This window comes from Balaenoptera acutorostrata, chromosome 1 (assembly GCF_949987535.1).
Source record: "Balaenoptera acutorostrata chromosome 1, mBalAcu1.1, whole genome shotgun sequence".
NCBI lineage: Eukaryota > Metazoa > Chordata > Mammalia > Artiodactyla > Balaenopteridae > Balaenoptera > Balaenoptera acutorostrata.
Genome location: NC_080064.1, coordinates 19,455,182 through 19,481,774, shown reverse-complemented (window position 1 = coordinate 19,481,774; position 26,593 = coordinate 19,455,182). Strand labels below are relative to the sequence as shown.

At 38.9% G+C, this 26,593-nt stretch overlaps 1 protein-coding gene across 16 annotated transcripts in view; it reads right to left on the bottom strand.

The window, feature by feature from the left end:
* Positions 1–1,268: 1,268 nt before the first annotated feature.
* SRRM1 (serine and arginine repetitive matrix 1) overlaps positions 1,269–26,593 on the bottom strand; it is a 31,230-nt gene continuing 5,905 nt past the window's right edge. For 3 of the 16 annotated variants that reach the window (XM_028165564.2, XM_057546181.1, XM_057546185.1), the window contains 14 exons: positions 26,160–26,275; positions 24,655–24,858; positions 23,679–23,873; positions 23,269–23,388; positions 20,643–20,917; positions 14,857–14,937; positions 14,252–14,338; positions 12,813–12,957; positions 12,404–12,445; positions 7,990–8,100; positions 5,460–5,924; positions 4,686–4,881; positions 2,522–2,731; positions 1,269–2,112 (listed from right to left, as the gene is read on the bottom strand). In XM_028165564.2, coding sequence (XP_028021365.2) covers positions 2,008–2,112; positions 2,522–2,731; positions 4,686–4,881; positions 5,460–5,924; positions 7,990–8,100; positions 12,404–12,445; positions 12,813–12,957; positions 14,252–14,338; positions 14,857–14,937; positions 20,643–20,917; positions 23,269–23,388; positions 23,679–23,873; positions 24,655–24,858; positions 26,160–26,275 — 2,352 coding nt within the window. In that variant the 3' untranslated portion in view covers positions 1,269–2,007. Of the gene's footprint in view, positions 2,113–2,521; positions 2,732–4,685; positions 4,882–5,459; positions 5,925–7,989; positions 8,101–12,403; positions 12,446–12,812; positions 12,958–14,251; positions 14,339–14,856; positions 14,938–20,642; positions 20,918–23,268; positions 23,389–23,678; positions 23,878–24,654; positions 24,859–26,159; positions 26,276–26,593 lie in introns of all 16 variants that reach the window. The other 13 variants (XM_028165565.2, XM_057546119.1, XM_057546122.1 and 10 more) reach the window with 13 other exon arrangements.

Genomic DNA, 26,593 nt, shown 5'->3' with positions numbered 1-26,593 from the left:
GATAGATGCAAGTACCCCAGTGATGTTCATTGGTTTGTTCATATTGAAAGGGGTAAATCAGCTGCAATCATCTCAGAAACCGGATATTCTGGGGACTTCCCTTGCGGTCCAGTGGTTAAGACTCCTTGTTTCCAATGCAGGGGTCACAGGTTCAATCCCTGGTTGGGGAACTAAGAACCCACGTGCCCAGCGGCCAAAAAACAAAAAAACAAGCACAAACTGGATATTCTGTGCATTTCCTACATCACAGAATTATAAAGTCAAAAGGAAGTCATGTGGAAGATCCCTGAAAGCTCTAAGTTGCCGCATACACATGTAAGATTCTATCAATGGTGGAGAGTCACTCTAGATACCTTAGTTCAGTCGCTACAAAAGCAGCTTCATTAATCAGCTTTTGCCTTGTTACAAATCACTCTAAAAACCCACCTGTAAAAATAGCCCCTCTATGTCCATATCCTTTAGATCAAAACCTGCCCACTAAGTTTTCCTGAAATTAAGACACGTAGGCATTTTCCTTCTTTTTGCTTCAACTGCCAGAAATTATAATCAAATTAACTGCCTATGTGACAACTTGCTAAGCTTAGATTCACTTGCCAAAAATTCCCCTTCTTTCATATGAATGTTGTTGTTTTACCTTATACAATGTTATCAACTCCCAAGTTTCCTCAAATTATATTCCTCACACCACACCACACACACACCCCCCCAATAGAGGTAGGTTGCTCCAGTCATTTCTTAACCTTCGTTCGCTTCCTGGAATGTGCCAGGCTTCTTCTGTCTTGGGGTGTACAGATACTGTTTGCTCTGCCTGAAACTCTTCCCCTATGCCTGGCTAACTAGCCCATTATATATGTTCCAGTCTCACTGTGTGCTTTCCCTTCATGGCACTTATCACATTAATTACTAAAATAAAGATGGTAAGACAATTTCAACACCTTGTATTTCCCTTGTCCAATCCTCACTCTGCCAAAGGTGCCAAGGGGGTAAAGGCACAGTAAGATTTCTAAGGTAGGTTTCCTGCAGTACTGAGGTGGTAAGTAAAAGTGAGTGGCCAACATTTTTAAATTTAGAAATTTATTGTTTAATCCACAAGCTTTATATAGCTTTAGTTAAAAAAAAAAAAAAAACCAACAAAAACAAAACAAAAACAGTGAAAACAAGACACTATTTCAAAGTCTGGGCCCTTCCAGCTTTCCAAACACAAGAGCTCTGAAAGTTGTATATACCAATCGGAAGAACAAGACAAAATTATGAATGGAGCCATGACATTTCATAAAACAAAATTTTATGTAACTGAAGGATCCTTCCTGGGACTAGTTAACTGCCTTTACAAAAAAAATAAAATAAAATAAACAGAACAGAGTGAAATTCCAGTGTTCCAAATCAACTTGTTACACATCAATATAAACCCACAGTGTCCTGGCAAACAACATGCTTTCATTTTCTGTCTCATCCTAGAGCTCGAATCCTAATTCATTTCAGCAGAGACTCCACAGGCAACAGGAAAGATTGTGGCATTAAAATATTCATTTATACTTTTGTGGTAGTTCAACAGTGGTCTTATTTCTGGGAAAGCTTGCAAAAACCATACAAGGTTGGAAGCATCATAACTTAAATGGGTGCTAAGACTCAAATGAGAAAAAGGAAAAAAGAAAGAAAAAGTAGAAAGAAAAACCTCTGGGAATAGACAGGGGCATTTAAAGGAACCATAAGAATGCCAACAATATTTAAACCCCCTTTTTTAAAAAGGGGATTCTCTTTTTTTTTTGGCTTAAAATATTTCACTCTAAATGAATTTATGTCAGCTGTCAATGAAAGAATGTCACTAATACACTGTGGACACCTTTTGCAATGTAAATCCATGCCCTTTTTTTTTACATGGTGAACTTCAACCTAGCAATTATTACAACAAATGTTATAGTCTAAAGCTCAAACACATTTTTAGCAATTTTGAAACTGAATTGCGTACAAACCAAATAAAATTTACATCATAACAAACATTTCCACCTAGGACTGTGGGGACACTTGAGCCTTCCGCATTGATCTCAGGGCCTTTTCACGCAGGTGCTTTTCTAAGTCATCAAGGTTATCTTCAGCCTCACTTTCAGTCTCCTAAAAGAAAACCCAAAAAACCAAAACCCAAAAAGGTCATATCATTAAATCTTGAGACACCGGTGGGAGATGTTGAGTACAGAGAAAAATAAAATTCTTGTGATGTGTGCACAACTCTATGAATATACAAAAAAACCATAAAATCACTATACTTTAAATGGGTGAAGTATACGGCATATTTAATTATATTGAATTTCTTTTAAAAAATACACATTAAGCTTTTTGGATGCCATTCATATTCTTATCGTTAGCCTTAGCAAATCCCTGCTCTTGGTAGGTGGTCATAGAGAAACCGATCAGAAGAGAGTTAACAGCTGAGCATCCAATTATTAGAAAAAACTTACTTAGCTACTTCTCAATACCAAATGACGCAGCTATCTGTACAAACTGTAAGACTGTGCGTAAATACCTTCTTAGGCTCTGGCTCTGCCTCTGGTTCTTCCTGTGCTGACGCGGCTGTGGGAGCAGCGATGGCCGCAGGGGTTACAGGGGCTGCAGCAGCTGCAGCTACAGCCTTTTCCTTCTTGTGTTTTTTGTGCTTCTTGTGCTTCTTATCCTTTTTGTGTTTCTTGTCCTTCTTTTTCTTCTTCTTCTTTCCACCTCCTTCTGGGTCTGAATTCTAGAAATCCAGAAAACCAAAAGCAATAAAATCAACCTGTCCAACTAAACATTTTATTTCTTCAAGGGAATAACCAACTGGACTAATCTAGGATTTCATACGGCTTCGGGGGAAACAAGACCCAGGGCCAATCACCACCAAGAAAAGTACTCCTAAAAGATGGGAACCACCACTGAAAGCAAAGACTTCCAAGAGTTGAAACAGACCTTGAAGATAAATGATTTTCAAAAATTTCCCCAACTAACTTCACATTAAACCAGGCCTCCCAACCACAAGCTATGAATCATGTCTCCAAGACCGGCCTGAGTCAGGGTCTACCTCCAGATGTAAGGAAAAGCACCATGTGCAACAGGAAGAAAAGTCTCTGAACTCAACTGACCTGAGCTGAATTCTGGTTCCTGAACCTATTAAACTAGTTGACCTCAAATTGCCTGACTTGTTCTGAGGCCTTTTTGTCAACCCAAAATGGGTATAACAATCCTTGATAAAGCTGTTACAAAAATTAAATGGGAATATCTGTAAATCACCCACAATACCAGCCTAACATGTAGGCTTTTAATAAATAGTTATTATCCTAAATACAAGCGTGTATGAATGCCACATCTCTAATCACTGTCTGATCTATCTCTAGAATGTGGGTGCATTGTTCTCCACTGCATATATTCCAAATTTAAGCAAAGGGTAGGCTCTGCTATAACTGCATCTAGTCTGTAATTTTTAAATCTCACATTTCTAAGCAATTACTTAAAATTCCTCAATCCATTCAGTCAGTCTGCACAATAATTCAATACTATTAAGATGGACATCCACCACTGATTTTATACAATACAGGAACCTGCCATGATTAGATTAATGAATCACAAAGAAAACAGTTTAAGCTCCGATATTTTAATATCCCAATGATATTTAAGCTTGACAATGTAAAAGCAAGAGTGTTCTTCTTATCTATGTAGCTTGCCAAAGATAAGGCTATATGGGACAACAAAGTACTTTCCACTCCATCTAACATTTCACAAGTTGTGAGGTTCATTTTTTATTATAGAAATAATGTATTTACACTGTAGGAAAAAATAAGACCATTAAGATGTAAAGATGAAAAATTAAGATCACTCATCATTCTCCTTCTAACACATAACCACCGTCGACATTTTGGTATCTTCTTGTGATAAAGTGTATTTTTTCTTTATAAAAATGTAATCAGGGGCTTCCCTGGTGGCGCAGTGGTTGGGGATCAGCCTGCTAATGCAGGGGACACGGGTTCGAGCCCTGGTCTGGGAAGATCCCACATGCCGCGGAGCAGCTGGGCCCGTGGGCCGCAACTGCTGAGCCTGCGCGTCTGGAGCCTGTGCCCCGCAACGGGAGGGGCCGTGATAGTGAGAGTCCCGCGCACCGCGATGAAGAGCGGTCCCTGCACCGCGATGAAGAGTGGCCCCCACTTGCCGTAACTAGAGAAAGCCCTCGCACGAACCGAGGACCCAACACAGCCAAAAAAAAAAAAAGAAATAAATAAATAAAGTAGCTATTAAAAAAAAAAAAAAGTAATCAGACTAATAGACATGATCTAAGATTGAAACTTTTATTGACTGTGACCATAACTATCCCAAAACCTGTCAAACACTAGAGAAAACGGCAGAAACGCTAAACTATTTTTCTCCTAGATAACAGAATCAAGGGTAATTTTTTTCTTTCTGTTTTTCTAAATTGTCTATATAATCCAATCTTCACCACCAAGATTAGAGAATTTAATAGTATTAGACGTATCACACATTAGTAGACGTCTAGAGTACTAAGCACGGACTGTGACGCAAACACCACCACTTAATCTGTGCCTCCTTTTCAAGTCCATCTGAACCACAGAAAATAACGCTCCTCTGAACTACAAAAGACAAAAAATTCTCTCCTTCCAAGTGACCACGTATAATTATAAAAGATGTCCAAAACAGGGTAGACATACCCTTGCCGGTGATGGGCTTGGTGTTGGGCTTTTAGCCTTTTTAACTGGTACCGCCGGTGACCAGTTGGTAGAGGGTGACTGAGACTGGACAGGGGATGGAGGTGCTGGGGGTTTTTTAGCTGCTGGCTCAGGAGATCCCGAGACAGATCGGGAAGATGAGACCCTCCTTACCGACTGAGGGCTTGGTGAGGCAGCTCTAGAAACAGAGGGAAAAAATAAAACATTTAATATCCAAAAGCAGAGATCCTTCTTTCTTAAGAGAAAACAACCAACTACCATTATACAACCAGATCATGAACTTTAAATATTTCACAGCACTTAGTCTGCTGGTTGATCATACTAAAACTTATGAAATTTTTATCACCTAAGTCTCCTGGAGAGTAGTTCAAGCCCCACAATCCTCTATCCATTCTGTTAATGATTCTTCCTGTACGAAATTAGTAATGCCAGTTCCTATATTTAAGACTGCTTTTATCAGTCTTACATAGACATGCAAGAAATATCCTATGCATCACTTCAGAGCTAGGTTTGGAAACAGACTCAATAAGCCTGATACCCCTAAGAACCAAGTAAAACCCTATGGCATTTAGCTTATACCATGAGGAACTACCCTGAAAACAGAAAGGATCTATGAATAGGACCTAGAATTTGCCTTAAAGTTTGTATTCACAGCTATTCTCTTCTGTGATTTCTCAGTTGGGGGGTGGGGGGCTTCCAAACACAAAGAGCTATGCAAGTTAGTGTTCCTAACCAAAAAGGATAAAGTATTTTTACTTTTTTATCTTTCTGGGCTCCGGAGTCCTGGAGACTCTCCTAATGGGCCTAGAACCTGGAGATGGGGACTGCCTTCTTTGGGGTGATGGTGATGCTCCTCTTCGAACAGCTGGAGGACTTGAGGAGGTCTGAGGAGCTCGAGGCCGTGGTGAGGGCGAATGCCGTTTGTTTGGTTGTGGTGACCGGGCCTCCCGGGTAGATCGGCTCGGGGAAGACCCTTTCCTATGCTTTGATGACAATGAAGGCGAACGTCTCTTGGTGACTGGGGAGCTTCTTTGTTTGGGAGGTGGCGAATGGGAGACCCGACGCTTTGGTGGTGGAGACGGTGATACCCTTCGTTTAGGAGGGGGAGGGGGTGAAGCCGTTCTTCTCTTTGGAGGTGGAGAAGGAGAATATCTCCTCTGTATTGGAGGAGAGTATCTTCTTGGGGAAGGTGAGCGACGACGTGGGGGAGGAGAAGGAGTCCTAGGAAAAATAAAAGGTCCAACAGAGTAGAAACAGAATGCAAAGAAAACTATGCACTTATACAGCACCACACAAAGAGAGACTATTTCTAAGTGGAAATGTCATGCCTTTAAACTCATTTAAAGTAACAACAACAAAAAAATCACTTAGTAAATTCCTGTTTATCCTAGACGACTACAAATAGGTCATTGTGATTAATGGAGAAATTTAGTTTTCAGACTGAATTCAAATTTGTCAAAAGTCATTTAGCACAATCCATATAGAATCAACTTAATATTTTTTGAGAAGAGAATCTTGCATTGCTCTAAGGAAACTGAAAATCCATTATCACTATGTAGTAACTAGATAACTACATTAGCAAGACGCTACTGTGTTCAACTTGAACTCAGGAAGTCTGTGCTTTAAAGAGCTCTCCTTTGCGTGGGGTACCCTCTCTAAACTGGTGTTTGGACTCTGAATTAATAATTAGCGTTCACTTGCACAGCTTTAAAAGGTATCTCTACCCTGCCCCCACCAAGACAGACTTACATTTTTCGTGTGTCAAAAGAGTAGTATTCAATGGAAGTCTACTGCTAGGCAGAACACATCCCTGTCAAAGTCTCAACTTGGCCTTCCTCTTAATGCTTAATCCCTACATAACCCTAATTTGCCTCTCAGGAATTAAACCTCAATATAACATTTAGTTCCAATGGCCTGATTTTCTCCTGAAACATTCAGACCTTGAGCTCAAAATATTTTCCTGCCTAAAAATCAGCTTTGGGATAGGCCATACATTGGGCAACACCGTAGAGTTTTCTATTTTGCCCTTATTATTTAATAACTCTGAACCCCCATTTCCTCACCTGAAAAATGGGAATACCACCTACCAAGCAAGATCATCTTGAGGAGACATGAAGTACATAAAACATCTAACACTTTACCTGCCACATAATGGCCATCCAGGAGTGGTAGTAGCAACTATACCGCTTGGTAATGTGTTTGAGCAATGCTCTTAAAAATTTTTTCCCCTAACTTTTATTTTTTTTTTATTTTTTATTTTTTCTAACTTTTATTTTGAAATCATTTTTGATTTACAGAAGAGCTGCAAAAATAGTGGAGACTTTCCACTTAACATCCCATATAACCACAGAAAAATTACCAAAACTATGAAATTAACCTTGGTATTAACTAAAATACTTATGTCACCCTAGTTTTTTCTACTAATGTCCTTTTTCTGTTCCAGGTTCCAAAAATCAGGATCCTACACTGCGTTTAGTTGTCATGTGTCCTTAGTTTCTGCCAATTTGTAACTGCTCCTCAGTCTCTCTCCCTCTCATGATTGACATTTTTTTTGAAGAGTACTCGTCAGTTACTTTGTAAAATGGCTTTCAATTTGGGTTTGTCTGATAGGGTCAGCGCTCTGTGTCCAAAGATCCAGTATCCACAAATTCAACCAACCATGGATCGAAAATATTTGAAGAGAAAAAAAATTCAGAAAGTTCCAAAAAGCAAAACTTAACTCCCCACTGTAAAGTTAAATTTTTTCCCTCTGTAATCACTAGTGATCCTGCCTTTTAATTTAACATCTTTATTGATATGTGGTTCACAAATCATAAAATTTACCCATCTGAAGTGTACATTTCAATTGTTTTAGTATACAGTTGACCCTTGAACATGGGTTTGAACTGCATGGGTCCATTTATATGTGGATTTTTTTTTCATACATGTTGCAGTACTACACAATCTGCTGTTGGCTGAATCCACAGATATGGAGGGCCAACTGTAAAGTTATACTCAGATTTTCAACTGCGTGGAGGGTCGGTGCCCCTAAGTCCTCTCCTTGCTCAAGGGTCAACTATATTCACAGTGTTCAACCATCATGACTCCCCATTCCCATCCCACCCTAGGCACTACTTATCTAATAACTCTCTATCTCTACAAATTCGTGTGTTCTGGACTTTCCATGTAAATGGAATTGTATGTGGTATTTTGTAAACAGCTGTGCATGCCACTCGAATAAAATATTTCAATCACAAAGATTCAAAGTTGCTCCATTTAGCTCCCACTAGCCTATGTGATAAAGTACCTTCGTCGTGGTGGTGGTGTGGGAGACCTGCGTCGACGAGGCGGAGGAGCAGGAGAAGGAGAACGTCGCCTTCTGGTAGGCGGTGGGGAGGGACTTCTCCTCCGTCTACCACTAAACCAAAGAAGAATTATAGTTGATTCAGAGTCAGTAACACTTATAACTAAGTGATCAAGATCATTTAGTTTCAATCATTGTCAACCCAAAGTGCAGCAACTGTCACTCTATCCCTCAAAGCAGTGTTTTTCAAACTACAGTGTAGTTAGTCAAGACCCTGGGTGAGAACCAGGATTTAAAAAAAAAAAAGAAAGGAAGAAAAGAAAAAGAAAACCAAAATCAAAGTGCTTTAACTTGTGGTAAGGGTAATTTTGTTTTGCAAAATTTTTGTTTCAGTATATAAATATGCAGTCTGAGTCATGACGTAAAACATTCTTAACATGACGCAAGGTGAAAAAAGTCTGAAAACACTGCCTTAGAGCACTGCTTTTCAACTAGAATGCACATCAGAAACAGCTTGGAAGCTTATCTGAAATTTGTGTTCACCAGGTTTGGGCTATGGTCCAGCCGGTATATGTTTAAAAAGGTTCTTCAAGTGATTTTTGATTCCTTGTTAGGAACAACTGTTCTAAAGTCTAGAAAAATACAATGTTCTAATACAGATATTTAAAATTTAAGGCCCAAAGTCTGGGTGTCACTGCTCCAAGTTCTTGATTTTTTAAAAAGTATGTTCCCGCAGTTCAACAGTTGCAAACTATTAACTAAAAACCCTACCCCAAAGACAAAGGACCAAAGTTGTCTGAGCACTAAAGCCATTGGGAGCAATGTGGTTAAAATATAGATAAGAATCACAGACCTTAATTCTGAGCTGTTAGGCACTTAACCAATTAACACAAAAAGCACACCTGAAAAATACAATTATAATCAACTGGACTAACTCATAGTAGTCTCCCAGCAGATATACTAAAATAAATACCAAGCCAGTTGGACATCTATTGGTTAAGTTTGTGTATACAAAGAAGTCAAATAATATTCAATTAACCCTTAAACAATGTGGGGCGCTTGGGCTTCTGCACTGGCAGATTCAATCAACTGAGGATGGTGTAGTACTATAATATGTATTTATTGTAAAAAAAAAAAAAAAAAAAAAGCCACGTACGTATAAGTGGAGTTGCACAATTCAAACGCATGTTGTTCAAGGGTCAACTGTAACTAGTTCTTAATTTCTTGCCCAGTACAGGATTGATGCTTCCTGTGAATCTGGAAGTATTTTCTAAAGTTTACCAGTCTTGATTCCCCATTAAAACTAAGACGAGTTCATTAACAGAACAATGAAAATTCTGACACTCATTAGTAAATTTAATTTTTAATTTAAATTTGCTTGGGGCTTCCCTGGTGGCGCAGTGGTTGAGAATCTGCCTGCTAATGCAGGGGACACGGGTTCGAGCCCTGGTCTGGGAAGATCCCACATGCCGCGGAGCAACTAGGGTCGTGAGCCACAACTACTGAGCCTGCGCGTCTGGAGCCTGTGCTCCGCAACAAGAGAGGCCGCGATAATGAGAGGCCCGCGCACCGCGATGAAGAGTGGCCCCCGCTTGCCGCAACTAGAGAAAGCCCTCGCACAGAAATGAAGACCCAACACAGCCATACATACATACATACATACATAAATAAATCCAAAGTTTGAGGAAAAAAAAATTTGCTTATGCCTTGTGGGGACTAAGACCTCACTCTGAACAGATTTAAAATATAAACTACAAGACAGATAAGCTTCAGATGAAACGCAGACACCAAATTATTAATTACAAGAAAAGAACAGTAAGGGAGAAGCCACTTTACTAGCAAGGCTAATCTGAGAATTACGGGACCTAGAGAAACAGGGTGGACTACAGAACTGTTTCAATAGGTATTGAAGGGCTTCCCTGGTGGCGCAGTGGTTGAGAATCTGCCTGCTAATGCAGGAGACACGGGTTCGAGCCCTGGTCTGGGAAGATCCCACATGCCACGGAGCAGCTGGGCCCGTGAGCCACAATTACTGAGCCTGCGCGTCTGGAGCCTGTGCCCCGCGACGGGAGGGGCCGCGATAGAGAAAGGCCCGCGCACCGCGATGAAGAGCGGTCCCCGCACCGCGATGAAGAGTGGCCCCCACTTGCCGCAACTAGAGAAAGCCCTCGCACGAACCGAAGACCCAGCACAGCCAAAAATAAATAAATAAATAAATAAATAAATAATAAATAAAAAAAAAAAAAAAAAAAAAAATAGGTATTGAAGATTTCAAATGGGAAAAGACATTTGGGTTTTGACTCAAAAAAGAAAAACAAAGGTTTACACTCGCAAACTTTGAGGGTGAGATGATACAAAGCAGAACTCCCAATGTGTTATCAGTAGGTGTAATAGCAAAAGAGGCTATTACTGTTGATTATGTGACTTCTCTTTTTAAATATTCTCATAAAAAAAATTTAACTCAGATTAGAATCTATTATAATACACTAATGACCTGAGATATTTATTCTGTGCCTCAGTTTCATTTGTAAAATGAAAGGCTTGGAGTAACTAAAAGGTCCCTTTCAGTGATGACCTTCAATGTCCTATGTTTCCATGTGAGAAAATAACCAAAAAGAGAATAAGAATAAAACCATAACCTGATTAAAAAAAAAAAAAAAAAAAACCCATAACCAAACTAGCGTACTTAAAGAAACTACAAGAAAAATTTGATAATCACTTATAACTGGAATCTTGGCACCCAATGGCTCGATGACCTAAAGGCTACAGTTTCTTACCTGAGCTGATATGGCACACATATCAGGGGTTTAAAAGAGGAGGAAGAAGTAGAAGAAGGCTAAACATTTTCTAGTTACTCTGAATACTAGTGCCAACTCAGGCCTTCAACTGTGTGTAGAAATTGTTGAGTAGAGAGGTCTCCCCCCACCCAAATTGCGCAAGAACCAGTTTCAATAAGCCTCAAAACATGAAGTAGCCCTCAGCCCTCGAGTATGTAGGAATACACAAGTCTTATAAGGACAAAGACAGCTTGCGATCTCTGCAGTGACCTCTTCAGAATCACCTCACTTCACTGGTCAGGCTGGTAATGAAGACAAGAAGTTATAGATGCAACAACTATCTTTTTATACTAAGTATGATCAATACACCATTCACTGTTAAGGAAAGAGTATTCAATACCCAAAGACAAATGTTTAGAAGCATGAAAAATGCTGCATTTTTCAATCTTTAAACTTTATATATGAAATATTCAAAGCCAGGCTGTATTTCCCTTCTTAAAAATAAATACTGAAGTGTGATCCCAAACAATTCTTTCTCCATCTCCAAATCCTAGAGACTTGATGGCAATCTCTAACATCATTAACCATAATGGGGGGGGGGGGAAGGGGAAAAAGAAGAAATCTTACCACTAACCTGACTTTGTAAAGCAATTTTTTAGCTGCTGTACTAGCCATTTTACAGAAACCAGGAATAATCACAGTTGGGAATAGAATACCTTTGTATCTAATTTTTTTTTAAGGTTTCTATTTTTTCTTGTCAAGTAAGTTACTTCCACAGCACAAACACACCGTTTTGCTCCATCATATACACTGCCAACTGGTTCCAAAGAACCTTTCCAAGAAAACACTCTTATTAATTAGTGAGACTACTTAAAACAACACAGCTTCAAAAACTGAGCTATAAAGAGAACAATGTGAACATTTCAGGAAGGATAAATACTTAGAAATTTAGTGACAGCTAAGACCTCAAAAAACAGAAGACTAGCAAAGATAGTACAATGTCATGGTGAAATGGTATAATGTCAATGGCACAGGTCTAAGATCTGGCTTTGTCACTGTAACCCTAAGAAACTCACTTACTACTTCTGAGCCCCTGTTTTCTCACTTACGAGATACGCCTGAATTAGAGATTTCTATGTATCATCTGGCTCTAAAATATTATGGTCTTAGGGTCACAAAGACCCTGATGACCAAACAGGTTCCAAAAGGATATGCAACTTACCTTTCTACTGTAGGAAACACTGAATAGGGCCAAAGCCTTACAGTCATTTTTTAATCTTTTAAATGTTTCTCCCACGTTTTTCTTGCCTTCCCTATAGTCACCACAAAGTCTGTTCCCACTAAATCTAAGGAGCTATTATTATTGTCCTATCTCTTGGAAAGACCTCAAAAAGCAGAAGACTAGCAAATACACTGTAACTGCACAAAACTCTAAATTCAAATGATGCTCTAAAATGAACACTGTGTATGTTTTTATCATTATTTTGATGTGTAAGAAAATATAATCAAACCAAAACAATTGAGGAACTTCTCCACAGTCATACCCTGTAAACGTCAGAATGGGATGTTACCTAAACAGTAAATTAAGTCACTAAAACTTTGACATGTAATCCTAATTTACAAAATAGCATCTAACCAACCTTTTAGTCACTGGCGATTGCCATCGCTTTCCCATCTGCATCCTGAGAGCAGTGGAAAAAAACAAATGTCAAGAATTCCATTCACCAAATTAATTACTTCAATGGAGTTAAGTATCACTAATGGATATACATTTTTTTAGATACTCAAACATGGTCGGGAGTTAATGCTATGATTTAACTGGTCTATTCTAGTCATGCACACGTTCGACATGCTGGTACAAAACTTACTAAGTTCTCATTAAATAGTAATGACCACGGAACAAAGAAAACCCAAATACCCCCAAATCTGACCATCTCCTACTGTGAGTTCTTGAAAGGAAGGAGTTAAGCAAATTCTAAATAAGCCCACAGCCCATCCCTTAAGTTATGAGGTTTTATCACAACTACAGAACACCAGTGAAGACATTACCGAGGGGAAGTCTCTTTCTGGCGCTTCCGAGGTGATGGAGAGGCACTCCGGGAAGGGGAATGTCTCCGCCGCCTGCCTACCTCACCATTCTTCACGTGGGACCTTTTGGGTCGCTCATCTTCTGAGGAAGAGGAGGAGCCAGAATCTATAATTACACAATAAACAAAAATTTACATCAGGTCTATGCTTAAGAGTCTGTCTACGTTTTTGGAATCTAAGCAGATGGAGTGTCCAAATTAGCAAATCAAGTCCACTAACATAAGCAAGCACATATACAGCCATCAGTTCTGAAAAAAGGTAATATTGATATGTGCTTAATGACTTGAAAGTCAAGCATAAATAAATATACATTATTATATAATTACGTTATACAAATCATTTCCACAGAACAATCCAACAAGACACTGTCCCTTAAAAATCTAGTCATCTTCCAGATAACTAAGTAAAGCTTAAAAAGCATCTCAAGCATTACTTAATTCTTGCTACTCTATGTACTTTTAAGGCTACTGAAAGTCTTAACTAGCATTTGAATAATTTATTCATACCATTATTTAACAAACAAAAATGTATGTGACATTTCCTACAGGCCTGGTAACAATCAAGGACCGCAAAGAAAAACACTTCATTTGTACATGGTTTCCTTAACTTGAAATAACTCACAAGTCCCAAATACCAAAAAATATCCAAAACTTACATGCATTTTCAAACATTTCCATGATTAACCTCATCTTAAAGAGTTGCAAAAGCTGTATGGCTTTTAACTGACTTAATGCCACTGTGGGATGCTTTGGTTTCCATTTTATAAATGAAAAGCAAAGGTAGTGCCTAGACTCAGTCACAAATACCAACTAAGCGAATAAAACCAGGATATCTGGTTTAAAAATCAGGTTTCTGTGTACATGCTTTTTAATTCAGAAGTTCCACTTCTAATTACTATTTTACAGATATACTCACATAAGCACAAACACACAAAAAAACTAGAAATAACCTAAATGTCCAAATAGGCGAGTGGCTCAATAGATGACAGCATGTTATCAAAATTTGAAAAATGCTGCAGCTGGTAAATAAATGAGGTAGATCCTTAAGAATTAACATGGAAAGATGTCTAGATATAGTAGGTTAAAAAGGCAGGCAATATAATCTACAGTTTGAGCCTCTGGGTTTTTTTTTTTTTAAACCACACATACTTACACATGCACAGAAAATTTCTGAATAAAAGCTTTGGGGAGTAAGACTGAGGGTTGAGGAAAGAAATATACTTTTCCAATTTCTATTCCTGTTTTAACTGTTGTGCTAAGACTTCCTCCTAACATATTTATACAAAGGCACAAAAATATTTCTCCTAAGTATTGATACATTCACTACATTTTCGGATATTTTTATCTTAAGTATTTTTATTAGGATATGCAGAAAGAAAAAGACGTAACTAGTGTCCATACCAGAGGAAGACTGCTGGTTCTGTCGTCTGTATTGGCGTCTCTGCTGCACAGAATCTGCTGCAGCCATTTTGCCACCTTTATCTTCTTCTGAAAGATGGATGCATTTAGAAAGTGTTTCTTTAGTCATGCATACAGAAAATGTTAACATATTTGAATTGGGAAATGGTCTCCTAAACCTTTATCTGGTTGGGTCAAGCAATACAGCTACTCTTTTTTAATAAAGGAGGAGCTTAAAATGCCAATTTAAATGCTAATTTAGACTATCTTCACTAAATATAATAAAAATAAACTTATTTAGGCATCTGTGACAGTTCGGTCTGCGTGCCAAGCACTTTATAAACATTATTTCAGTTAACAACCAGAAAAGACCTACAGGATGGTACTGTTATCTGCATTTCAGAGATGAAAAAAAAAAAGTAGAGGCTCAGATAAATTATTAAAACAAACAAAAAGTAGTTGGTGGAGCTGGGGATTCAAACAGGCTGGTCTGACTTCAAAGTCCTAGCTCTTAACCATTAAGCCATATCGTATAATTAATCTTTAACCAGAATCTAATTCAGCTTAAAAAAAAACCAAAACAAACAAAAAACACACAAAACACTTACCTGATTCAGATAACTCTACTTTTCTAGGCTTGGGTGCTGGTGAAGGGGACTCTCTTTTCTCAGTACCTTTATGTTTTGTCACTAAAAATAAGGGGAAGAAAAACCCCCACTTACATACATACAAAAACAAAACAAAAAGCAACACATCTTCTTACAAGTACAAAAAGAAGTGTGACTATTCTGATAAATAATTTACTGACAATTAAAAAGTTCCTATAAGCCCCTGTTATCATTACCTGAAGTAGAAGCAAGAATTTGTAAATGTTTGGTGAAAAGCCTCAGAAAGTTCTACAATGATTTTCCAATTTTCAAATTTTCAGATTCTCCCAAGAGAAACATTAAGAGAAACTGGGAGCTGCTGTTTCTGAGTAGAACAAGCTCTATGCTATGCATAACATTCAGCTGAGTAAAGTAAACCTCTGTGTGCTTCCCTACAACCTAAAACACACACTCTTGACTACAAAGACTTCATCAACATAAGAGCTTTTAAGCACCCACTACAGGTTGGTTCAGAAAAGTAATGAAGGACTTCCCTGGTGGCGCAGTGGTTAAGAATCCGCCTGCCAATGCAGGGGACACGGGTTTGAGCCCTGGTCCAGGAAGATCCCACACGCTGCGGAGCAACTAAATCCGTGCGCCACAACTACTGAGCCTGCGCTCTAGAGCCCGTGAGCCACAACTACTGAGCCTGCGTGCTGCAACTACTGAGCCCACATGCCACAACTACTGAAGCCCGTGCGCCACAACTACTGAGCCTGTGCTCTAGAGCCCGTGAGCCACAACTACTGAGCCTGCGTGCTGCAACTACTGAGCCCACATGCCACAACTACTGAAGCCCGTGCCACTAGAGCCCGTGCTCCACAACAAGAGAAGCCACCGCAATGAGCACACGCACCGCAATGAAGAGTAGTCCCCGCTCACCGCAACTAGAGAAAGCCCGCGTGCAGCAACGAAGACCCAATGCAGCCAAAAAAATAAAATTTTTTAAAAATTTAAAAAATAAAAAAGAAAAGTAGGGGCTTCCCTGGTGGCGCAGTGGTTGGGAGTCCGCCTGCCAGTGCGGGGGACACGGGTTCGTGCCCCGGTCCTGGGGGATCCCGCGTGCCGCAGAGCGACTGGGCCCGTGAGCCACAACTGCTGAGCCTGCGCGTCTGGAGCCCATGCTCCGCAACGGGAGAGGCCACGACGGTGAGAGGCCCGCGCACCGCGATGAAGAGTGGCCCCTGCTCGCCGCAACTGGAGAAAGCCCTCGCACAGAAACGAAGACCCAACACAGCCAAAAATAAATAAATAAATAAATTTATTTTAAAAAAAGAAAAAAAGAAAAGTAATGAAGATGATAAATGATAAATGACATAAGATCTAATGAAATTTTCACAGAGAAAAATATCTGGTCTGGAGAAGAGGAACAAATTAGTCACCTAAGAGGCTGAAGGCTTTTGATGTAGAGTATAACCTTCACAATAGCATGAGGGACTTAAACTACCTGTAGAAACGTAGACCTTCACAATGGTGAAAATATTAAATGCTAAGGCTAGAGGATCCTTTCCAAAGATTAAAAAAAAAAAAAAAAAAGTAACCTCAACCGAAGTCATGCGGGTAATTGAAGTGGACTAGGATCTGAACCCAAGACACCATTTCTGTATCTATGGCATAGGCTTTCATTTCTAACAATTACTATCTCTGTCTACATTATCCATCCCATTGCTTCAACTAATGTCAGAAGTACAGACACAGATAATCATTAATCTTACCCTAGATTAACCTGAAACTTCATTTGAGACCATTCCTCTAAGAACTAGACTTGAAAACGATATGATCCCCTCAGTACCCTTACACCTGTTTGTTCAATTAAAGCAATTAACATGGAATGTTTAACCTAGAATTTAGATACATTTCATTTAACAGAGGCTCATTCAGAATTCTGTAAAGGCTTAGTCTAAGGGGCAGTAATTTAGCAATCTAATCATCTTTGCTTAAGTAATCCAACTGAAGAATTTACCACTATACTTTTAAAAATACCAGCATTTTATTAATTCTACCTAATAAGCCTTTTGGACAAATCACTGGATTGGGTAAAGAATCCAATGACTAGATAATCTAGTGATTATCTAATTATCATGAAATATAGTAGCAAGACTGCATTTAAAACTTGTATTTTAGGGCTTCCCTGGTGGCGCAGTGCTTAAGAATCCACCTGCCAATGCAGGGGACACGGGTTCGAGCCCTGGTCCAGGAAGATCCCACATGCCGCGGAGCAACTAAGCCCGTGCACCACAACTACTGAGCCTGCGCTCTAGAGCCTGTGAGCCACAACTACTGAAGCCTGCACGCCTAGAGCCCATGGTCTGCAACGAGAAGCCACCGCAATGAAGAGTAGCCACCGCTCACCGCAACTAGAGAAAAGCCTGCACGCAGCAACGAAGACCCAATGCAGCCAAAAAGTCCAAACAAACAAAAAAAACTTGTATTTTAAGAAATTCAAAGACATGAAATAGAAATGTCTTTAAATTTTAAAGGATTCTAAGCTATTTTTTGGGTCAGTACTCTTCATTTTTAAGTGTCAGTTAATCTTCAATTCTTGAAAAAATATTATAGGCATCTAGTCATAAACCCAAACGTCAAAGTACCCCCTTAAAGAACTGGGTTCCAAAATGTGTTTGGGAGCTGGTTGTTTGGAGGCCAGAATGCATTTTCCCCTAAGAAACATTAAAAATGTGGTTATGTTTGCTATATAGTTGGCAAATACCTATTTAGTAAATAATACAATTGAACTACAACATTACATTTTTTCCCCATAGAAACTTGTATTTGGAGTTTTATCCTGATCTAATCTCTCAATAATGGCTTGGCTACAAGTCTTAAGTCATTGTTGATATAATCAGCATTAAACAGTACCCATTATATACCCCCTACTCTGGTTTAATAAGACTGACTGAATTGTAGCATTATTAATTTCATAAATGTTTCATCAATGTTTGCTTGTCTAGATAAGATTTTCAACACCTTATTTTTATTAAAAAGTTTATTTGTATGTTAATATTTCATTTTTAGTATTTAAGGGGCAAAATCATTCTAGCATCATGTCTGAAATCTCCCAAGTCAATTGAAAAACAGAATTTTAAATTTACTTCAATAGTCCTATTCATCATTAACCTTGCAGACTTGCTCAAAAGATCACTTGTAAAGATAAGTCACTCTGTGACCAGAATTAGTAAAATAATCCGTAAGTATCTAGAGCACACTCATATGGTTATGTTGATCTAACTCAAAATTATCACCACCACCATAGGTATAGATCCCCTGTAAACATACTTCATTAAATATTCCACTGATTTCAAAGCACTGTTTTATGTACTAAGATAATGTCAATTTAACTACAACATGCCATCGATTACAAAATGCTTCCTGAGGACCCTTTCAGATGAGAATGTATATTATACTCCAAATAATTTACCTCTAATTCTCCAAAATAGTTTTCCTGCCTCCCTCCCACTCCATTCACACACTATTAACAGCAGAACCTTAAAGCCCTGATTGATGACTACCCCACAAAATACAAAAGTAAAATCTATCACATTTCAGTGGTATCAACGCTCTTATTAGCAATGGAGACTGCAAGAAAGGAATTTCTGAAATCATACTACCAGGTACAGAAGCTGAAAAACTTAACCCTGCCTTCTATTTCCCTCCTTTAGCAATCAAAACAGGCATGTGGGGGTAGGAAAGGTGGGAAAGTGTGCATTTCTGAACTGGGAATGAGAACCCAAATTCTAGTCCTGGATGGTTGACCTTGACCAAATCACTTAACCTGAGAACCTATGACAACCTCTAAAGTCTTTGCTAGCTCTGAAATTCCATCACAGAGGGTTGGGATCGTTTTACTATAAAAAGCTATTTATCTCCAAGTAGTTACAACCAATATTCAGCCTCAATGGACAAAAGGCAGACTCTCACTACACTACCCACAGTCAGTCTCTTTGGCAGGGTTTTGTTTGGACATGGAAGACCTGTCCCATAAGCCACAGGAACATAACTGGCCCTGTGTCTTCCACCTTGACTTCTCTCCTATGTACATATCCACTGTGATTTGTTTCCAGAAAAGCAGCAGCCCACTCTTCCCGACAACATATCAAGACACAAGAGGTTGGTATCTGTGCAGACCCTAACAAAGGTTAACAAGTAATTCTTAACAATCAACCTATTTAACAAGGATTCAGTCCTTCTGCTCAGGTACTTATATTACCCTTTGGCTGTATGATGTAAACAGAAAAATCATAATCTGATGTGTTTTTGCAAAGGAACAGGTAGGAACATTCAAACTACTATTTTACTAGAGAACTTTCTGGCTCCAGACAAAGGAAAGAAGTATTCAGAAGTGCAAAAACTTCACAGGAAAAGAAAAAATAGGTCAGGACAACAGGCATCAGATTTGGACACGGTGAATGGAAACTATTTTGAACAAAAAGTAACATGGGACATGATATTATGAAAATAAGTGATCTTAAGACACCCCTCCCATACTTATGCCTGAACCTGTAAGACCTAAAGGTTTCTCTATTTTTATCTAGTTGCCTAAGTCTAAAGAGCCAATGCAACAAAAATGACCAAATAATATTTATGTTATCAGCAAATTAGCCTGTTAAGGTTCAGAAAGTAATTTGTACATTACTCTTTACAAATTACCATCATCTGTCCAGTACCCCCCTCACTCTGATAGCTTGTCTATACCTCACAGTAACAGAGATCAAAAAAGCAAAATTTGCCTTTCTAGAACTGCCACACTGCAGGGTTGTGGGGCCAGTGGGTGGTGGTGGGGTGGACACAAATGAAGCAGCAGGGTGCTGATTAGAAATCCTGCTCTCACCAACTTCATAAAAACATACAGTCAAGATTTTGCCTGAGGTATCCCCGATTTCTTCATTTATAACCTGAAAATTTAAATGTGATCAGAGCAAACCCAGTATATATTAATCTACAGAATGCTCCTTAACATCCAATTACTATAACAGTTCTTTTAAGATCTCCCCCTCCCCCACTACTCACCTATCACATTGTGTGTATCATTCCAGTCCTAAGCACCAAAGGCCCAATTCAAATGGATACCATAGTTTTTCTCTATGTATATTTAATGCTAAAGAAACAAACCCCAACAGACCACAACCCTCACTCGGACTAACATGGCATTCTACTTGCCTGGCAGGATCACAGATCATAAATTCCTCAGAAATCAATCTGCAGAATAAAGCAAGGACAATACTCAGAAGAACCCTGCCTAGGGCCTAAATTAAAAAAACAAATCAGCTTTTAGGAGGACACCATGTCCCTCCCTAGGAAGTACAATGTGGCCAAGAAAGAAATAAAGCAGAATATGAAGTCCTCAAATAAGATATCAAACAAAAAATCTGCAGGGTAAAAAAAAAAAGTTAACTGGTCTCATAGTAATAAAAAGATGCCTTACCATGACAACACAAACTTCAGTAAGCTACCCCAACTCAAACAGCCCACGGCTGGTAACAGTACACTTCTCCACCTACTCAATGCCAGAGGGCACTGCTAAAAACAAAACACTTTTACATGTAAACTCCATTTCAACAAACAACAAGACCTTAAAGCAGGAAAGAAAAGGTGAGCTTCTAAGCAAATTTGCAAAAAACATGACATACAAATATTACCCAGCAACTTCATACTTTGAAGGGAGTAGGGGATAGCAACAACTGACTAGGTATGTTGTGGCCAAATGAAGAAAAGAAAGAACATATTGTTTTTATGTGCTTGATTTTTACCTTTACCTGAAGTTCTCCCTGGAGAGACAGAAACACGACTTTTCCTCGTACGGTTTGACTGCTGGGGTGTCGGGGAATGACGAGTTTTTGGTGGTGGAGTTGCTGGAGGTGATGGCCTGTGCCTTCGCCTCGGAGGACTTGCTGAAGGAGATAACCTACGAGTTTTTCGAGGGGGGCTGGATGTCCTCTTTGGAGGCTTCTTTGGCGGTGACCGGGAACGAGATGAAGAAGAGGACGAGCTACTCCCAGACAAGGATGCCGATGAACGCCTTCTTCTGTGGAATAAAGTACTCATGTTCATTAACTGCATACTTACAGAAAATGACCTTACAGGCATGTACAGTTTACACAACAATACAGCTATTTTTATCCAACTTTTGAGTTTATGTAGCTAAGCACATAAATGAGTTTTTTTTTAATGTGAAACAAAACCATAACCTAGGACAGGAAACAGCTAGTTCTGAGACTAACTAAATAACTTATTCTGATAAATGCTTCTGAGTTCTTTCCAGTAGTTATAAAATATGTCAAGTGCTATAAGAGAATAACTAACCAGTCTCTTCCCTCCTTAGGAATAATATGAGTGTTTTGGAGTTTGCATACAAAATTTGGGTGGCAAAGTATTTTTTTCATTTAATAACACAATGTCATGCAACCTTTACGTTGCCTTTTTTTAAAAAACGTGCAAGATTAGGAATTCATTTAGCTACATAAACTTAGAAGCAGGGGACTCTCGAATTCTGCGGCAAAATCTGTGGTAAGTTCTGTTGCAATTATGTGTACCTGCAGAATTCACCTTTGGCGGAAGAATTCCTGAGAACCTGAAAAAAAGAAACCCTACCTTAAGTGTGAGATAAAAACTGGCTGAAAGGGAATCTTACACAATCTGCAAATTATCTTGACTGTTAAATGGCTCAGTAAGCAATTAAAACAGGCTGCTTGGGCTTCCCTGGTGGCGCAGTGGTTGAGAATCTGCCTGCTAATGCAGGGGACACGGGTTCGAGCCCTGGTCTGGGAAGATCCCACATGCCACGGAGCAGCTGGGCCCGTGAGCCACAATTGCTGAGCCTGCGCGTCTGGAGCCTGTGCCCCGCAACGGGAGGGGCCGCGATGGAGAAAGGCCCGCGCACCGCGATGAAGAGCGGTCCCCGCACCGCGATGAAGAGTGGCCCCCGCTTGCCGCAACTGGAGAAAGCCCTCGCACGAACCGAAGACCCAATACAGACAAAAATAAATAAATAAATAAATTTAAAAAAAAAAAAGAAAAATCTTTAAAAAAAAAAAAAAAAAAAAAAAAAACAGGCTGCTTGCAGAACTCCAATATAAGAAGTAGCTGTTTCCACTAATCTTATGCTAGAAAGCACCAGTATTACTTTTTCTCCAAAGGAGAAACAATCAATTTTAGAAAAGTGTGATGCCTAAATTGACTGACCATTTACATCTTCAGTCTCATTTATCAGTAGTAACATCAATTCCATAATTTTTAGTAGTAGTTATAAAAAACGGTTCAATATACCTTGACAAGCCCTCCCCAAAGAAAAATATCTTGTTTGTTTTTGCTTTATTTTGGCCACACCACGTGGCTTGTGGGATCTCAGTTCACCGACCAGGGACAGAACCCGGGCCACAGCAGTGAAAGCGCCAAATCCTAACCACTAGACCACCAGGGAATTCCCGAAAAGTATCTTTTTAAAAAATATGGGACTCTGAAAAATCTCAGACTGCAGAAACAAAATTACGGACCTTACCGCTTCCCCTCTTTTATTTTCAAGTTGATTTGGTTCCTTGAAAAAAACCTTATCGACTCAAAACCCAAAAAATTCTGTCCTATGTATAATCTGAAGCACAATCATCAGTTCCTTCCAAAAACAAGTGAAATGCATCATAAAGAACGCACAAAACTCTGCTACCAGTGCACCATGCCTCCACTTCGGGCAGGTGTAGCAACAGTCTGTTTGTTAAAAGTTACAGATCCTAACATTTTACCTTATTCTAATTTAAAAATGATTTTTAAAAAAGAAAACTGGTATTGAGAGAGTGACTTTTATGCTCAGTCTCTACAAAAATAGATACCAAACTGCTAATAATGGTTAAATCTATGGAATGGGATTGTGGGTAATTTTCAATTCATCTTATTTCTATTTGAATTGTTTACAATAAGTACTCTTCTTTAATATGAAAAAGACACATTAAGAAAGGTATAACGCAAATGCGTTATTTTAATACTGGTAAAGCAGTTTATCGGCTCTGTAGGCATCTATATTCAGAAACTAGTGGTAATTAAAAGCCAAAGGGAGAAGGTGGCTAATTCCCTTACTTGATAGGATTTCTTGGTAGGGTCTGAAATGGTAAAGATTAACACAAATAACTGGTAAGATTAACACAAATTCACCAATAATTTGTTTTTTATTTTCCAACACTAGACTAGTGTTATCACTGCACAAATAGCAGCATTACATCTCAAATGAGGTATCTCTTTATAAGACATTACCTATTATTACTCATGAGTTTTTTCCAGGGGAGCACTAATTCAAAGATTAGCCTAAAACAAACATGGTGTGCTTTCATACACCTCACAGTTCCAAACTGAAAGAAAACAAAAAACAAAAAACCCCAAAACTCTCACCGTCTCACTGGAGATCTACTCCTTCTATGCCTTGGTGGAGGAGGCATTCGTCTCGGTGGAGTTCTTCTTCGAGGAGATGGCCGTCTTCTTGGGCTTGGCCGCCTTCTAGGTGAGTATGATCTGCCATAACAGAATTAGAATCTGAGTAAATCATGAGCAAGGAATGAATTCCTTAACATAGTTTTCTCAACAGCTACATTTTAAAAAATGGATTTCAAGGGACACAATTTTCTATTTGTGTAGAGATTTTTAATGGAACCTAGAAAGTGTCCCTAAATTGTCGCTGGAAATCCAAAGCGTAACACTTGTGCTAAATGTTTTCCACAGCTTTGATATAATTTACCTAATTCTACCTAGGAGAGTAGCACATAAAACCTAAGATCTACGCAGATCTTAAAGCCACTACTCACCTTGATCGGGATCTATGGCGTCTTCTCGGTCGAGTATGAGAAGGAGAGCGAGAACGTGTCCGGGATCTTGACTTGGAACGCGACCGAGATCTTGGTCGGGTCTTCTCCTTTTCCTTTTCCTTTTTGGAGTTTTTCTCCGGAGAAGGTTCTTTAGGCTCTGGTACTGGTTCAGGCTTGGGAACTTTCAGGATGTCACTGTGTGGGGGGAAAAAAATGCTTATTTTGTGCCTTTTCTACTCAGAGTCCTAAGTCTTAAATACAGTAATATAAAAAAGCTGTTTCTTTAAAAAGTTTTCAAAATCCATGAAGACATCTAGAAAGATATATACACATCAGTGAAATCCAGTGAACTAACAATTCTAATCACATACATTTTTTTTTTAAAGTGCAAATCCGTCCATAATAGTGGGGGAGGGACTTCCCTGTGGCGCAGTGGTTGGGAGTCCGCCTGCCAGTGCAGGGGACTCGGGTTTGAGCCCTGGTCTGGGAAGATCCCACATACCGCAGAGCAACTGGGCCCATGCGCCACAACTGCTGAGCCTGCACTCTAGAGCCCGTGAGCCACAACTGCTGAGCCTGTGTGCCACAACTACTGAGGCCCGCGCACCTAGAGCCCACGCTCCGCAACAAGAGAGGCCACTGCAATGAGAAGCCTGTGCACCTCAACGAAAACCCAACGCCTCCAAAAATAAATAAATAAATTTATATAAAAAAAAAAATAGTGGGGGAAAAAAAGGCAAGTTATAGTATATAAAATATCTGAAGCAACACAACCAACAGATAGCAGTGGTCACCTTTGGGTCATCTTATACTCCCCTATACAATTTGAATTTCTTTTCAACAAGCTAACTTTATAATTTAAAAAATCTACAAGTAAAACAAGTAAGTTTATATTTTTAACTCACAGGTATCATATTTACGGTCACTTAATTAGCCTAAAACTGTGATATTTATAAATGAATTTTTATGTACTTGCCTAGTAGAAGTGGCCTCTTGTACTGAAGGTTCTTTTACTTTCACTGACGGCTCTGGGAGCTCTGGAGTTTTTTCCTTCTTCTCTGGAGCAGGGGAAGGACTCCGGCTCTTGGTTCTGTGACGGGGAGATCGAGAATGACTGCGCTTTCTCTCTCTCCTGACAGGGGAAGATCGTCTTCTAGGGGAAGGAGATCTGGATTTGCGTCTAGGATGAAAGCAATTTTTTTTCAGGTTTTTTGAATAACGTGGACTGGGGAAGAGGGTCAAAAGGGGAAGTGAGATTGATCTATTTAATTACACCATTATTGTTTATATCTGAGAAGTTCCTTATGGAAATAAGATATCTGATCACCCTTACTTAATAGGAAAAGGGCCAACAGAAAACCAGAAAAACAAGCAAATGAAGGATAACAACATTCTTCAGTATACCAGTTATAACAGAGGAATACATTGACGTAGGACTCTAGATTTAGGTTCTCAATCATTCCCAGAGATGAGAAGACCAAAGAACAACTTTTCAGAGGAAGTAGATGCATAAAAGGAAGGAAATATATAATAGTAAGTCAAACCTTAAAAAAACAGAGTTTAGATGCAGACAGATCCCACCAGAGTTCATCAGGTAGTCTAGGTATTCCAGAAAAAATGACTAGTGCAATTAAAGCAAAATGTTCTTCAGAAGAGGATAAATAAATCAAACTTGCATAAGACAGCTTTTTTGGAAGAGAAGAAGCTCCCTTTCCATTTCAATAATAGTTTCCCTAACTTGAAGTAAAACAGTAGACCTGGTTCATCAACAAATAGCTATCATTATGATTTGTGCATAACTCTAGAAATACTGCTTCCCTGATAAGCAGCTTTTAATATCAAGTATATAAATAAAGGGGACAAAGATATTACCTCCTCTCTTTACTAATTCCAGCTCATTTATGAAGAAATTAGCAGAACCCTAAAAATGAAAAGCCTAATGGAATTCTCACCACTCACCACAAATATAAAGCTGAACTGTGGATTTGAAAATGGGAACCTAACCATAGTCTCAATGGAAGGAAAAAGAAAGCAAATATATGTTTTGGGTTCAGCACAACCATCTAAGAAACGTAGAACAGGGAATTAGGTAAGTACAATAGGAAGGGCTAGTGCGTACAGATTTCTAATTAAAAAACTAAAGAAAAAAAAATTGGAGTACACTAAAATAATAACTCAAAATAATTTAAACTAAAGCAATATGAAAGACAAGTCTAGATTTTGATTTAGGAATTAGGGGGTTGACTAATTCACCAAGATTTTAGAGATAATTATTATAGTCAAAAGATGATCTCTCTCAAAAAAAAGATGAAATATTTTAGTCCAGAGGCAAGCCATAGCTCACCATGAAAACTGTATGATGGAAGAAATTCTCTGAATAGTGCTGTTAGCTTCCTTTTTTAACTGTGTAACTTTCTGGACACAAAATACTTTAATACCTAACGTACTTATAAAACACTAGGTATGCAGATTGTACTGTACCTTCTTGGGCTTCGAGACCGCTCCCTTTTTTCTCTGCTGCTTTCTTTTTCTTCCTTATCCCTCTTATCCTTGTCTTCATCTTGCTTTTTCATAGATGCCAACTTTTCTTGTTCAATCTGTGAAGATCAGGTTTTCAAAGTAAACAGTTGAACATTTGAGATCAACAAGCAAACTGAAGACTACACCTGATAAACACCAATGTTAAATATAACTGTCATTTCATCAGCCCCTGGTTTTCAACAAGACTGTTCTTTCTTCATCCATACTACACACTTTAAGATTGGTGCTGAATACTTGTTGAAAATTAATCCCTAACAGATGAACTAAAAAAAATGGCTGTTTTCAAGCTTACTAAAAAAAAAAAAAAAAAATCATTTATCTTATCTTTTGTGATTTAACATGTATTGCCTATATGAAGAGCTTGTGCTTACCTT